Below are 16,300 nucleotides of genomic sequence, written 5' to 3' on the forward strand. Positions count from 1 at the left end.
AACAGCAACAGAAAACTAATACACTGAGCTAAACTCAGTTACTCCTCATGCTAGTGAGGTGGTACTACTACTAATCCTACTTTAGCAGAAGGAACTTGAGACTTAAAAAGACAGACCAATTAACTTGTCTGGGGTCACACAGCTAAATAATCTTCAGGCTTGGGTTTGTTCAGCATCACGCAAGGATGATGTCCATCTAGATCATTGCCTTCAATCTGTAAGCACAGTACTAGGGGCCTCTCGGTGCCGAATGGGCTCCACGCATTTCTCCCACCCTCACTCCCAGTGACATCTTCCTCCCACTTACTGTGTGTTGTTTGAAACTATTTACATCATCACTCTCCCTGTTCAACCAACCTTTGACTCATTCTATCTTCTACCTTCAACATCCACTGTGACCACGCTGAAGCAGAACAAATCCCTTGGATAAAAATAATACTCTAACTCACATCCTATTATCAGCTTCAGTCACGTAATGTCCCACTTGAAAGCTTTCAGTTCTCCAGAATATAATCAAGTAAAACCTAAGTTCCTTTTTAAGAATTTGACTTTAGGAATCCTTTCCGGATCTCAAAAAGATCCCATCTTACCTTTCCATCTTGTACTACTGCCTCAAAACACTACAAGACCCATTCAAATGCAGTCTTAGGGCCCATATTTTGCCACTGTCTCACTTCCATATCCTTTGTTGTTCCATGATACTCCATGATATTCATCTAGACTGTGCATCTATCAAAAACCATGCCCCACCCCAACAAAAAAAAGTACACCAGCCACAAAGTCCTAAAAAATTTTGCTTGTACCAGTCATCAGTCCCTGCCTTGCCCAGCTCCATTTGGCTTTGGATACTAACGATCCACTTAGGCTAAAGGAGGTGGTACGTCATCTCTTAGGTCAGACACCCTGGGTCCAAATCCTGGCTCTACTGCCTCCCAGCCTTGTGATTCAGGGCAGTTGTTCACTTCTCTGGACTAAGTTTCCTTAACTGAAAAGTGGGGAACATAACAGTACCCTCCTCATAGGGCCGTTTCAAGGATTAAACGGTACAAGTAGCTGGCAGCGTAGCTGGTATATAGAGTCTTGATTTTTACTGCAGTTGCCTTCAAGAAGTGGCTTCCTCCTTCAGTCTTAGTTCACTTGGCCGACACAAGTGATACGGCTAATCATTACCTTCCCTTCTCCCAGAAGGTTGGACCTTGTGACCTATTCCGCAGCGCCAAGCGATGCCTCTATTTCCACCAGATGGACCCCAACTCCCAATCCCCGGTACTGCAATACAGAGATCACCACGAAGCAGTACCTCCTTTTACCATCTTTCCCTTTTCCCCTCCTGACCGATCCCCCTGGTCCCAGATCAGATCCTTAACATATTTTCTTAAGCACCATTTTATTTATCCACTTAAATACTATGACTTTAACAACTGACGGTACATGAGTTAACCCTTCTAGCACTGGCTTCTCCAGTAAACAAACCCCTTTTCCAACTGCTGTATCAATGAAAAAAGTCAACGTGCTGTTATTGTTGTTACTGATATATGTTCTATTCACCTACACACCTATATTATCTTATTTACCTACAGGTTTCTTGAGAGCAAGGACTATGTAGTAATCATCTTTGAATTCCTCCAGATCTAAACACACTCAGTTTTACTGATTAAGCTAATGGATGAAATGAGTCACATCTGACCCACAGTTGCGTGACCAGTCAGCAAAAATATCTTTCTGTTTACCACCCCTGCCACAACAACTGGTACCAAAACACGAACCCAGGCAAATTTATCCTTGCTTGTAATTATAAATGCCTGATGCCATTTCACTTTTCTCAGGTTTCTAGTGACATTTCTTTACATGACCTTACCTTAACTATCTTAGATTAATGTACTAACCTGTTCCATGCAACGCATTTTAAAATACCAAAATAATAATCAACATAGCCACATTCATGCTTTCCAGCATTTCCACTTTTAATTATAGTGAGTCACTGTACCTTAAGCCTTCAGTTCTATGAAATTACTATGCTTCATTCAACCAGAGATTTCAAACTTCTTTAAAAGGTTAACACAGTACTATTGTTCTACTTCATTTACTCACATGCCTCCCCCCTTTAACCTCAGCTTAGTGCTGAATTTAACTTGCTTGATAATCTAAGCCTAGCTCCAGTCTAACTCATGCCGGTGTTGGTCTGTAGCTATCAGCTGTTCTGCCATCTTCTATTTGGTTACGTTTAGTTCCGGGCATCTCAGGTAAGGAATGAAATTATTTCTTGGAGAGGGAGGTATTCTTTTTAATCTGATATTTTCCAGAATATTAAAGAACTAAACTGATTTTTTTTTTCTTTTTACAATTACTATAAGGTAACTACAAGATTTCTTTCAACTATGTGTCTTTCCATGTTTCACACACAGAACAGTGGCTCGGAAGCCTGGCTGTGCACTGTAATCATCTGAGGGGTTCTTGAAAAGCAGACCCCCAGGCTCCACACCAGAGGGGTCCGACTTGGTTGGTCTCTGATGAGCCCAAGTTTGAATGCTGTTGCGGATGTTTGTTGAGGAACCAGTGAATAAGAAGCACAGCCTGCAGAACCTTTCTTCTCTTTAAAAGAAAAGACTATATTTCAAAGATCTATATAAATATAGATATATATTTTAAAATACGTATATTGCATCCAGTCATTTAATTTAAAAATCTCACGTAACCAACATATTTTACATCATCAATGTACTGCATGTATCTTTGAAAATGTAATTGCAATAATCACTGTCAAATTTTTTTCCCCAACTGATCAGTCTTTATATTGGTGAGTTCCTAAAACAAACTTCCAGGTGTAAAAATTTCTTGCACATCAAACGCAATAACACAATACACATTCTAAATACCTTTAATCCTCGGTATCTGGACCAATTGTTTCCTGTCTGCGTGCTGCCAATTTAAAACCCACTTGCTGGATCAGTCTACAGAACAAATCCCCCTGTGTTGTATTATTTTTGTGTGTGAAATACCCCAGATTAGTACGCCTCAGCCCAGAGAATGACGCCCCTCGTGGGCTGATGGAGGAGCTTTCTGCTGGGCCTGCATAACAGTCTTGAGAATGAAAATGCCCTTGACTACTGTCAAATGACCTAGTCTTTCAGAGTAAAAATTTAAATCCCAACGGTGATTTAAAAATCTATACTCAGCTGTTAAGCCCTTTTGGACTCAAATAGCAGACACACATAATAAATCTCAAAGCTGACAGTTTGAGATTTGCTTACTACCTCTGGCACTCCCAAGCTCCAAAAAAATCACTGGTATACTGCACTCTGGTACGAAGCATAAAACTAAGTATAACATTAATTATATAGGAGAGGAGGGAGGCTCTGAAAGACTTTTGCTTAAATAAATGCCATTTTTTCATATAAATTTATCAGGTTACCTTCTACCTCATTCTATTTTTTTTTCTGTATCTCTTTAACAAAATAAAAGTTATATTACTATTCTGTTACAAATAAGAGGTTAAATCTCAACTACCCTGAAATTAACTTACTTGTTAACTACTGGAAAAGCCCATTTTTCTCCCATGCACCAGGGAAAAACCTGTATCCCAAAAATCTATATTTAACTAACACTTCATTCTTTTGCAATTCCAATTGTTTTTCAGGCTCCCCTCCAGTCTTTAGCAATATGCATAAATTTATAAAATTGTGATCCCAGAGTATCACACTTGTTTCTTCTGTTTCAATACAAATAATATTGTTATGCCAAGGTCTTTAACAATAATGCATGGAATCAAAAAAAAAAAAAAAAGAAAAAGGAATGGAAAAGTATTCAAGAATAGTTATAAAAGAGTCAATTTCACACTTAAAAAAACTGTACCCCCAAAACTGATTTCCCAGTGCCAAGGAATTAAATGCCTTGCTTTAAAATGTAATGTAATCATTAGTCATAAGAAGAGTCATAAGAATTTCTCAAAGAGGCAATGTGTGTTTGCAATTAAAACAACACAAAGATAAGATTTTCCCTGCTTTCTCCAGAGCATTTGGTTTCTATTCCCAAACAGAATAAACCAAGTAAGTAAGATATACATGGCTTTCTAGATTTCAACTAATTAGACTAACATACCACCACTCACTATAAATAATTCTACTTCTTCTTCTTTTCTCCTTTTTAAAGAAAGCAATTAACAGACATCGTCACATGACAGCCCACACCTCCTCTGTAGAGATGAAGAAACTAACACCCAGTAAGAGAGATGGGAAGTGAAATGGAGGAAGCCGAAGTTCTACCACTTTCGGCTCAGGACAGATGCACGTCAACCAGGAAAACCCTGTCGCTATCTCACCAAACAGAGGTGAGCAGGCTCCATACCACCTCTGTGCACATCAGCACAATCTGTTTCATTACATGGATTTTGTAACTTCAACCATGAAAATTAAGAATAAAATTAATCACCCCCTTGGAAAGCGTGGTCAAGCATCCTACTGCACAGCCTATTTCATGGAAGCCCCACAGTTGCAATCCGTCTCTCAGGTCTTTTTTTTTTAAATTTCATATTGGAATATAGTTGATTTACAATGCTATGTTAGTTTCAGGTGTACAGCAAAGTGATTCAGTTATATATTCTTTTTCAGATTCTTTTCCCATTTATGTTATTACAGAATATTTAGTAGAGTTCCCTGTGCTATACAGTAGGTCCTTGTTGATTATCTATTTTATATATAGTAGTGTGTATATGTTAATCCCAAACTCCTAATTTATCCCTCCCCCTGCACCTTTCCCCTTTGATAACCATAAGTTTGTTTTCTAAATCTGTGAGTCTGTTTCTGTTTTGTAAATAAGTTCATTTGTATCATTTTTTTAGATTCCACATATAAGCAATATCATATGATAGTTGTCTTTCTCTGACTTACTTCACCTAGTACAATAATCTCTAGATTCATCCATGTGGCTGCAAATGGCACTATTTCATTCTTTTTTATGGCTGAGTAATATTCCATTGTATATATGTACCACATCTTTATTCATTCATCTGTCGATGGGCATTTAGGTTGCTTCCATATCTCGGCTATTGTAAACACTGCTGCAATGAACATGTATCTTTTGGAATTATGGTTTTCTCCAGATATATGCCCAGGACTGGGACAGCTGGATCATATGGTAGCTCTATTTTTGGTTTTTTAAGGAACCTCCATACTGTTCTCCATAGTGGCTGTACCAGTTTACATTCCCACCAACAGTGCAAGAGGGTTCCCTTTTCTCCACACCCTCTCCAGCATTTGTTATTTGTAGACTTTTTAATGATGGCCATTCTGACTGATGTGAGGTGGTACCTCACTGTAGTTTTCATTTGCATTTCTCTAATAATTAGCGATGTTCAGCATCTTTTCATGTGCTTTTTGGCCATCTGTATGTCTTCTTTAGAGAAATGTCTATTTAGATCTTCCGCCCATTTTTTGATTGGGTTGTTTGTTTTCTCTAGGTCTTGATTCCCCTGTTTTTCTAGAAATTGAGTATGCTGGCCTAGAATTCAAAAATCCCTGAATATGTCTTTAACTAACGATGAGATTAGTTTGACATTTCATCTCTCTCTCTGCAGTTTTCACCTGGGGAATAATGAATTCTGAACAAAATGGAAGGTATGAGTGAAAATCAAACCAACATCTGTGTTACACTTTTATAAACATGTGTTTTGCTAGCAGTTCTTCCTCCACTTCTTTCATGTCACAGATGCACAAAGGAAACGATAATACTGGAGCAGCACACAGGAGTAACGGACCAAGGGGACTGCTAGAGTGGCGGCTGGGGGTTGGTTCCAGCCCTGAAGGCTGCGGGGGAGGGTGGGGTGTGGTGCTCAGTGGCCTCTGAAACCTGATCACTGCAGACCAGGAGCAGCAGAAGCTGCGAACTGGAGTACGGAAATGATGGGGACACCATCACAGGCTCAACTCCATAATGAATGATCTGCTCATTTTCAAAGCTAGGACCATATATACCTCTAGAGTTAACTCACAAAGGTATGCACACAGAAACTGATCATCTGTGTTGCCTAAATCATAGAAAATTAACAATGGCAGCAAGTACTCCTACCACAGGAAAGACAAATCAAGCATTTTTGAGTAGGAAAATCATTTATTATGAATTATCCTTCAAATTACAAATCTACCTATAAATTATAACTATAGAAGTACACAGAGGTCATAGTACAGGTCTGATTATTCTCAGCTATAAATTGGAAATGAGATATGGAGGGAACCACGACTTGGGTGTCCCAGAGTTCAAAGAGGCTCCAGATCTACTCTTGGTGTGCTTTAAAATCATTATTACTGATCATTTAAGCAATATTTCCAAAAGACGAGTGCAGAACTTCTTCCGGAGGGACAGCATGCGCTGTGAGTGTATGGATGGATTGAAGTGGGAGCTGATGGGCTTCGACACTGGGGCTTCAAAACAAAGCTCATCTACATGACAACTGCTGAGTTCCCCTCACCCTTAGTTTCCTTTTCTATCAAACAGAGGCAATGTCTAGATATAATACAATAGGAAACCTGGTTTCTACCATGCATGTCTGGTACTCAAATGCACTCAAAAAACATTATTTTAACCACTGGTACTATTTTGTATGCATACCTTATCTGTGTTCAGTATTTGTAAAGACAACATAACATTCTGTCTTATCTCACGGTATGGTCAACGGGAGTCAATTGCTAGACATTTGTATTACAGTCATTTTCTACTATTATGAAGATTTAAAATTTTTATTTCTTTAGCACCTAGACCCAGAAATGGAATTACAGAGTCAAAGAATAAAATTACCTCTATGACTTTTGATATATGTACTTCTTAGAAACCTCTTCCTGAATGAAGACTGGGGTATAGGACGTGATTGGGGTAGAATTCTACTGATTTTGAAACTTTTCTGGTTGACTCTCAATAACTTTAATTAAATGCTGGAACTAAATATGCTTTTTCTTTATGAGAAATTAACTTATAAAGAAATCAAGAACAAGTTTTTCAACATTACTTCAAAATAAGGGAAGATTTCCTCACTTGCAGTTAATAAGCAAAATCATTTTAACAATGAACACACCTTACTGTTTAAAAAAATTTAACAAAAACAGCATATGTGTAGAGAGTACACACACACACACACACATATATATGTATATTTCACAAAGTACAGAAGATTTAAAGTGAAAAGGGAAGTCTCCTCTGCTCTATCTTCAATATTCCTCATCAAAACCCAATAAAACCCAGAAGACATACATTATTACTAACATTTTCATTTGTATCTTACCAGAATTTTTAAATAGAAAGAACATAAATATGTATATCTTTATTAGTATACAAACATCTCTAAAACTTGCTTGTTTTTTCCTCTCAATAAATCTTGGACTTCAACACATACCCATCTACTGCTACATATATTTTCTATTATTTTCTATGGTTCTATAATTTATATAACTAGTTCATTATTAAAAGATACTTGAGCAATTACCAGTTTTTGCTTTTTTTTGATCTGTGTAAGTGTATAAAAACAAAACTTCAATAACCATCCTTGCACATCATTATAAACTATATGAAAACTTTAACTTCATACTATTACTATTATATTTGTAGGACAAAGTTGCAGCCATAGAATTTACAGATCAAAGGTTATCAGCATTTTATATTTGACTATTCCCACAGGTAATAAAAGAGAATGACTATTTCCCTATGCCTTCACTAATATGAGGCATTACCACACTTAATTCTTGGCCAATCTGACAGGTGAATAAGATAGCTCATTCCAGCTGGCGTTGTTTTAGTGGCTATCTGTATTTGTTTTAGTGTGAGTTGACTTTCACTGTTCCCATCTTTTACCCACATTTTCTACTAGTCTGCTCATTATTTTCTTACTGGGAATCAAATATTTTAAAGTGCTACATATTCAAGGTCACTCGATAAAATTTCTCTCATTACAAAAATAATTATTAAAATTGGCTGTAGTTTTCTTGTCATTTGAATTGCTTGTTAAGAATTCTTGTACTGGGCTTCCCTGGTGGCGCAGTGGTTGAGAAGCTGCCTGCTAATGCAGGGGACACGGGTTCGAGCCCTGGTCTGGGAAGATCCCACATGCCGTGGAGCAACTAAGCCCGTGAGCTACAATTACTGAGCCTGTGCGTCTGGAGCCTGTGCTCCTCAACAAGAGAGGCCGCGATAGTGAGAGGCCCGCGCACCGCGATGAAGAGTGGCCCCCACTTGCCGCAACTAGAGAAAGCCCTCGCACAGAAACGAACACCCAACACAGCCAAAAATAAGTAAACAAATAAATAAAAAATTAAAAACAAACAAACTAAAACTATTAAAAAAAAAAGAATTCTTGTACTTACTCCTGTCCAAGTCCAACAGAAATGACCACATGTAGATTTGTTTTTATATGTATAAATCTATTGTAAAGATCAATAAAAATGCAACCAAGTGGCACTCTAGTGTGGAAGGAACTAACAGGGACACAGCATCATGCAGGGGAACAGCCAACAGGCCACGGTCCATCTAATTCCGGTCTCAGCTCTGCTCCAATAAGCTGAATAACCCATAGGTGTCACCTCAGCCTCAAAGAATCAGCTCCTCATTCAATAAAATGAAGGAGTTGGGCAGAATGAGCCCTAAGACTGCTTCCAGGTATAAATCCCATAAATCTAAGAGCGTTCAACATTTTCTTCACAGATTCATAGAACCATGAAATACCTATAGAAGGACATAATGAAATAAGTTGATCACTACACAGTAAAAAATAAATAATAAATATAAATAATAAAAAATATGTGTATTTAAAAAAATAAAACTAAATCATAACAAGATTATCAACATTGTAATATCTCATTTCCTAGATGTTTCATTTTTTTTAAAGTACTCAATATGTTAGGAACTTGCGAAAACACACATATACTAAATATATTCAAAGCATTAACTTAACCATCTTCAAATTTTCTCTATAATCATTTTATGAGTAGTTTAGCAGGAATAAAAAATAAGCCTATTTAAGAGCCCACTGCTATTAAAAGCTTCTTGTTGCTGGAATAATATCATGCCACTCACTGGCATCTATGTTATTTTAATTTTTTCAGCCATTGTTTTAAATGAGATATATCACATTTAACTAGACTTGTATTCGACTTTATGTTCCTACCCATAAAATCAATTGAGATTTGTGATCGAGTTTTCATGTTTCCACTCATAAAATTATTAAACACAAATCACCTTTCTCCCTTTGAATAATTATTTCAGGACTATGATGCCTATGCTTATTCATTTTATAGTTTTAAAAACTGTGTTTAAAAAAAAGTCTCAAACACAAATTTTATGTAGGTGGAAAATCATTGCTATAGCAACGGTAGCTTCAGTTTATGAGAATCGAACGGTGAAAAATGCACATTTCCAACACTTGAAACTTAACTATTTGATTTTTGATGGCTGACGGCACAGGGTGTAGCTCCTGACCTTTCTGCACTACTAACATGAATTGGATCCCAATGAGACTTGGCCAAACTCAAGCCTTAAAAGATAAAAATACATGGTGCTTCCTCTGATGAGGTGGTTAATTACTATAAATCAAACATGACACTTTAGGCCAACCCCAGGCTATTCTCTCCTGACTCGGTTCCAGGGAGTCAAAGGGGTTAGTTAGTAGGATAGTGACAGTTTCGAATGGTGAGTGATTTGTGCATCCCAAGATCTTTTTGCTAATAAAAAGCACTAGCACCATGTCATGGCTTTGTCTGGGGGAAAAAAGCGCTGGTCCCAGCTAGAACTGGTGTCTCCACCCTCAACTGTAGCTGGCTCCAAGAATGGAGCCAGTCTTTTTCTGAAGATCCTTTCCTTACTATTCTGATGGGCAAAGGTTGAAAATTAGCAACAAAAAGAAATTAAAACAGTATTTTCCCATAAACAGATGGCACAATTGTGTGTGCCTGAGTCTATATAAATAAGAAAGGAAAATCAGGAGCGATTTTCCTTACCAAAAAAAAAAAAAAAAAAATCTTCTCATTCTATTGCCCAGGTGCAAAACACAGTCCCGGCACAAGGGCGACAATCACTACCGCTAACTTAAGAACCCAACAGCACATGACTGACCCACTGAACATGGTAGAGAATATATAGTATTCATGTTATCACAAAGAGTATCTCCTATGTTTTCTTCTAGAAGTTTTATGGTTTTAAAAATTAGATCTATGATCCATTTGGATTTTTATATAAAGCATAAGATACGGGGTTGAAGTTCTCTCTCTCTCTCTTTTTTTTGCATATGAATGTCCAGTGGTCCCAGCACTGCTTGTTAAAAAGACTAACCTTTCTCCACTGCAATACCTTTGCACCTTTGTAAAAATAAATAAATAAATTGACCATATTTCTATGGGTCTCCTTCTAGACTATTTTACCCCACTGCTATATTATTATTGTATAGACTTTCCCTGAGGTCACACTGTCTTGATTACTGTGGCTTTAGAGTAAGCCTTGAAAACAAGTAGTATGAGTCCTCTTACTTTGTTCTTTTAAAACATTTTTCTGGCTTAAATTAAATAAATACATAAATAAATCCACATAAATTTCAGAAGAGCTAATTCAGCTGTCTTACGTAGGGTAAATCTATACATACAAGCAGCTATTCTTACAGGGTGTTGTTGGAACTCACAGCCAATATCAAGTGTTTCTTTATCCTCATATTAAAAAAAATATTAAAATCTTCCCAGGTGCAGTTAAAGGAGCTGATCGTCTCCATGATTCCCAGACCTTTTATCAAAGTCTGTGACAGAATTTAAATGCTCACCCCCTCAACTGATTTCTTCTTAATAATCTCCGTTTGGGGGGACATAAGTTGGCATTACAGTTCTCAAGCTATAAAAAAAAAAGCTGGTTTTCTCTAGCACCTCCCCACCCCCGCCCCATTAACTCAAGCCAGGCTGCTTGGGGTTTCTCTCTGGAGTAGGGGAAAGAAAGAGACTAGGAGAAATATCTCTATCTCTACTGTAGCTATGATTCTCATTTTACATCTTAAACTGCAGAAAAATTTTCACTTAAGATTTTATGAACTTTGTGCAATTGTCTTATTGGCCAAATCCCCAAAGACAGTCAGAAATTAGCAACAGTAACAGATGACAACTATAAACAGGAGTTGTACAGCTGTGGTTTTTGAAGCATATGAGTTGTGGCACAGTCATCCTCGCAAGTAATTCAACTACCCTCCCAGCCAGGTTGCTCACTTTTAACTGAAGTATACGAGGAAAGACAGCCAAGTTTCAAAAAATCATGTGGACTCCAAAACTGAAGGATGATAAATTACCTATAAAATAATTACAGGGAGAATTCAGTCATATTTTGTGCAGAAATTTACTGATCTCCATTAACTGGGTTGAAATGCCCAACAACAAAACCTTAGATAATCATAGTCACTGATGCCCTTTTTTTCCCCCTTACAGTTTGTTTACAGGGGAAAAAAAAACCACTCTGTAAACACAGAGTGTAAATATGATCAATCAAAACTTAAAACACAAAAGAAAGCCATTAAATTATTCACTGAATGTCTTTAAGGCCAGGTTGAAAATGAACCTCTATAAATAAAGCACCACCCCACCTACCACAAGTCAGGTGGGTGATCCACATTCCACTCCAGAGGTTAAGAAGAAACCTTTCCAATTGAAGAGTGTGACTCTTCAATTTACGACCCGAGTTTCCCACAGTTTAATTAGGCTAAAGTCAAGGACCAAGATAAAAATGGCGTCATTAAGATTCTTCTGAATTGCTGCCTTACCAGTGTCCCTCATACAATTAAACGTTTTTACCTCAACTCATTCTTATACTTCCAACTTTTATGTTTAGAAACAAAATACTCGCAGAAACTTCAATACCCAAGTATAGGTTTGGTACAGGGTTTATTTTTTAATTTAAGGGGGGGAAAAAGAAACATTCCAGATAAGCCAAGCACAAAAAGATTTTTTTTTGATCATACAGCAAAGGTCACACACTTGTGTTTTACCAATAAATGAAAACTAGCAAGAGATGGAGTTCACTGGGATCAGGGTTTCTACCTGACCTTGTTTGACATTCTAATGCAGGATTTATATGCAGGCTACTTCCTAGAGTGGTTCACGCAGGGTTAGGGCTTGCTGGGCAGCTCTAGAACAGACAGAACACACACAATCAACAATGCATAGTAAATACTGATAAAATATTCATTTCTTTTGCATATTGCTTTCTCTCTACACATGGTGCTTATCACTCATGTCTTATCTCACACTGCTGCGTGAGGAATGAGAAGAGAATGAACGACAAACAGTTTACAAAAAAGAGTGGACTCTGGTGAGGAGTGTTGATAATGAGGAGGCTATGCATGTGTAGGGGCAGGGGGCATATGGGAAATCTCCTTCCTCTTTATTTCGCTGTGAACCTAAAATTGCTCTAGAAAATAGAGCGGAGAAAAAGGTACACAAAGTAGAAGAACTGCAGGTTATCAGTAATGGCCTGACAGATGCCCAGTCCAAGCTCTGTCTAAGAGACTGTGGCCCAATTAAATCTTAACCTGGTTTTCACCTAAGCCCTTTCACGGGAGCCACCGATGATCCTGTGGGATGCAGAAGACAGGTCTGGGAGACCCTAATTGTATAAACACATGCAAGGTCACAAAAAGGACTCGCTAATGGGTTCTTCAATTTATATATTTCCTGGATGTACATATTTTTTTAAATTGAATGAAAGATGCTTTAAATTCTATAGTGCTTTACACTTTTTAAAAGTTTCACACAAATGATTTCATATAATCCCATAATAACCCTTTTCTCCCCCACTACCGCTATACTGCCCCTCCCCCCTTCCCTCTCCCCCCCGGTTGGTAACCACTGGTTTGTTCTCTGTGTCTGTGGGTCTGCTTCTTTTTTGTTTTATTCACTAGTTTGTTATGTTTTTAGATTCCACATTTAAGTGCCATCACACAGCATTTGACTTTCTCTGTCTGACTTCACGTAGCATAATGCCCTCCAAGTCCTGGAGGGGCATACATTCTGTTTCATATTTTAATGTTTATGAAATTGGGTTCATCTTAGATTCAATGTTTGAAATTAATGTAGTAGTTTGTTTGTTTTTTTCCCTAGAAAAGTAGGTATTAAACCACTGGCCAATCTTTCAAAGTGTCTCAGAAGTCAATGTGAAACTCGAGTCTACCACTGCTAGACAGAGGCAGTCAACTCAGCACTGTCATACGAATCACTGTACACTGGATGGGTAAAGGCCAGAAGGTGTTTGAGACCCTTCCAGTACTGGACAGGAAGAGAGGGCTCTGATTCCCTTCCATGTAGTATTAGCGGAAACCAACTGGGCAAGCAACACTAACGCCATTCGTTAGTGGTGGCTTTAGTTTACAAACACTTCCCCCCACCCTTTTTTTTTTTTTTTTAACTTGATAATCTTTAAATAGACCTTCACTTAGGTCCAAAGATAAAGCTGAAAATTGGTCTAAGTTAACCACTGGGTCTAAACTAGCTGTATGACATCAGCCAAGCTGCTAAACCCATTATGGATAACCCAATTTTTCTTTAAGCGTAAAAAAGAAGAGAAAGATGACACATACTTTCTAGGACTACTATCAGAATAAAATAAACCAAGCAATTTGTTTTATCTTTCATAAGTTATTTTGAAATAATAACTATTACATCTCATTATTTGCATGTCTTTAGTTATAGAGTAACTCAAAGTATGTTACTTTAATCCTGTGTGACAGCAGTTAATCTCACTTTGCAGAAAAAGAAACAAGAGACTCAAAGGGGTTATATGGCTTAGAATCTGGTCTGGGATTCGAAGCCAAGTCTGGCTGATTCCAAAGCCCAGCTTTTTCCATTTCATCAAGTTGGCTCCAGAATATTGATTTACTATTTCACCATCACTGATTTACCATTTCACCATCATTCACTTACCTTTAACTGTATGTCTGAATATAACACATTTTTAAAAGAAATCTCAAAATTTGGCATTACCCACTACTATTACACCCTTTCCCTTATAAGGGAAAGAAGAGCTCTTTCTTATTGATGTTATTTGTAATAAAGCATTATGAAAATCAGAACGTGTGCAGGTGTGTGTATGGGGGAAGAGGAATACGTGGGAAGATACAGAATTTTAAGTAAATTTAACATTCAAACAAAGGCAAAGATATTGGTACCAAATTTTTATTTCTCCTACCCAAAAGAAATTGCTAGATAGCTATTAGTTTGTAAATCACAGCAACAAACTGCGTCCACTTCAGAGTCTTGTGGTTTCCGCAAATGTACTTGCCACGATTGATTTGTTTCATCTATGGCATAAATAAGGTATAACTCACTGTGGCTGTACAAACTCTGAAGTTTACTTTGTATTATGATAGCCTATTTACACATAAAGCAGAAAAAAATTTTTTTCCACTGATGGAATCCAAATACATGATTTCAATGAAAAGTAAATCTCAAAAACCATTAAGTCAGCCAAGGAGAATACTTCAAAAGAAATGAAGCAAAATGGCAGCCAGGAGTTGGTTCCTTCTGTTTATCTGCAACAGCTTATATCCTGAAGCCAATCTGAAGGCTGTCTCTATTCAAAATACATGGCTTTAATGGATTGAACTCTATGGTTCAAAAGTAATCACGATCTCCTTCAGGGGCTGGGTGTTGGGGGAGACAACATATAGAAGCTTTCAACTAGTATGCACCAGTATGAAGAAGTAATCTCTCCATTAAGTAACTGTACTATGCTTTTAGACTAGAATGGCAACACGGCCTGCAGTGAAATATGGAATTATCAGCAACCAGAAAGAACCCACACTACCAAGGATGCCTTACAGAAGGATGACGCCTAGGAAGATCTCCAGTATCCTATGACAAGTGGAAGAGGACCATTTCAAGGGCTGTCATTTTCCCCAGCAGTATTTAGCTTCCCTGCATAGGGAAGCTGATCTAGGGTTAGAGTTTTTCTCGGTGTTTATAGCAAAATGGAAAAGAACATGAGGAAATCAGATGAGATCCGTGGAGTTGAGACGATCAAAGGAATATGTCATAGACATTAGTTGGGAAGACTCACCACCTCACAGTTCTCCTGACACTTACAAGAGCCCTAAAGGCCACATCTGTACTGTTAAAGTTGAAGCATAAAAAATTGCTTTTTTGGTTCAAAAACAGCCCAATAACAGCAAATTATTATGATTCAATCTATTGATACCACATATGGCTCTGTCCTCCCATCCACCAAGCAAATCTGATTCTCTCTCTTGGGAATTTGAGGCTTGAGTGAAGAGATGGTCAGAGCTGAGTCACCTCACTGAACGCGCTCCAGAGGCTTCAGAAGCTCCTACTGCTAGGGCCCTTGATTCCTGCCCCGCACAAAATCTGCCTGTGCAACAATTCATTCAAGACTGCAAGCTCCCCAAGAATCCCTTCAGTGACCCATTTTAACAAATAAGTTATTTTGATGAGGTTAGACTTGAGTTTCTGTCCCGGCAGCACAAGGAACCTTAACAAATACTAACTGTGAGCCTGGGAGGCTGCACAGGTGGTTCCAGCTGACCCTTGAGTCATCAGTCCAGGACCCAAATTTTGTTTCTCTTTCTGTTGCTCACAGAACCTGGGCATGACTGCTGAGTAAGCGAAATACAGCAAGCAAGCAAGGTTTCCTCTTTCTTCTTCCAGAGACCTTACAGTTGTTGCACATACACAGACTTGCTCAAAGCATGTTATGTAAAACGAAGGAGATGATTATGTTAATATAATGTCTAGAGAGGCTCAAGAACTTCGGTTATTTTTAACAGTAACTTTAATAGTCACACAGGTTAAGGAAATTAAAGTAATATAAAGTGCTCATTAAAAACACAGTCCCTCATGGAAGCAACCTAAGTGTCCATCGACAGATGAATAGATAAAGAAGATGTGGCACATACATACAATGGAATATTACTCAGCCATAAAAAGAAACGAAATTGAGTTATTTGTAGTGAGGGGGATGGACCTAGAGTCTGTCATACAGAGTGAAGTAAGTCAGAAAGAGAAAAACAAATATCGTATGCTAACACATATATATGGAATCTAAAAAAAAAAAAAAAAAAAAAGGTTCTGAAGAACCTAGGGGCAGGACAGGAATAAAGACGCAGACGTAGAGAATGGACTTGAAGATACAGGGAGGGGGAAGGGTAAGCTGGGATGAAGTGAGAGAGTGGCATGAAAATATATACACTACCAAATATGAAATAGATAGCTAGTGGGAAGCAGCCGCATAGCACAGGGAGATCAGCTCGGTGCTTTGTGACCACCTAGAGGGGTGGGATAGAGAGGGT

General features: G+C 37.9%; 2 protein-coding genes across 27 annotated transcripts in view; one reads left to right on the forward strand and one right to left on the reverse strand.

The window, feature by feature from the left end:
• Window positions 1-16,300, forward strand: part of LOC309641237 (uncharacterized protein) — a 487,119-nt gene that overhangs the window by 207,269 nt on the left and 263,550 nt on the right. The window lies entirely within an intron of this gene.
• Window positions 1-16,300, reverse strand: part of PLEKHA5 (pleckstrin homology domain containing A5) — a 236,905-nt gene that overhangs the window by 165,229 nt on the left and 55,376 nt on the right. Inside the window, exon 4 of one of the 26 annotated variants that reach the window (XM_082421053.1) lies at window positions 8,334-11,296. The exons of 24 other annotated variants lie outside the window; for them this stretch is intronic. In XM_082421053.1, the coding sequence (XP_082277179.1) occupies window positions 11,293-11,296 (4 nt within the window). In that variant the 3' untranslated portion in view covers window positions 8,334-11,292. Of the gene's footprint in view, window positions 1-8,333; window positions 11,297-11,853; window positions 12,130-16,300 lie in introns of those variants that run through there. One more of the 26 variants, XM_082421048.1, reaches the window with a different exon arrangement.

The sequence above is a fragment of the Balaenoptera physalus genome (genome assembly GCF_965194825.1).
Source record: "Balaenoptera physalus genome assembly, chromosome: 13".
NCBI lineage: Eukaryota > Metazoa > Chordata > Mammalia > Artiodactyla > Balaenopteridae > Balaenoptera > Balaenoptera physalus.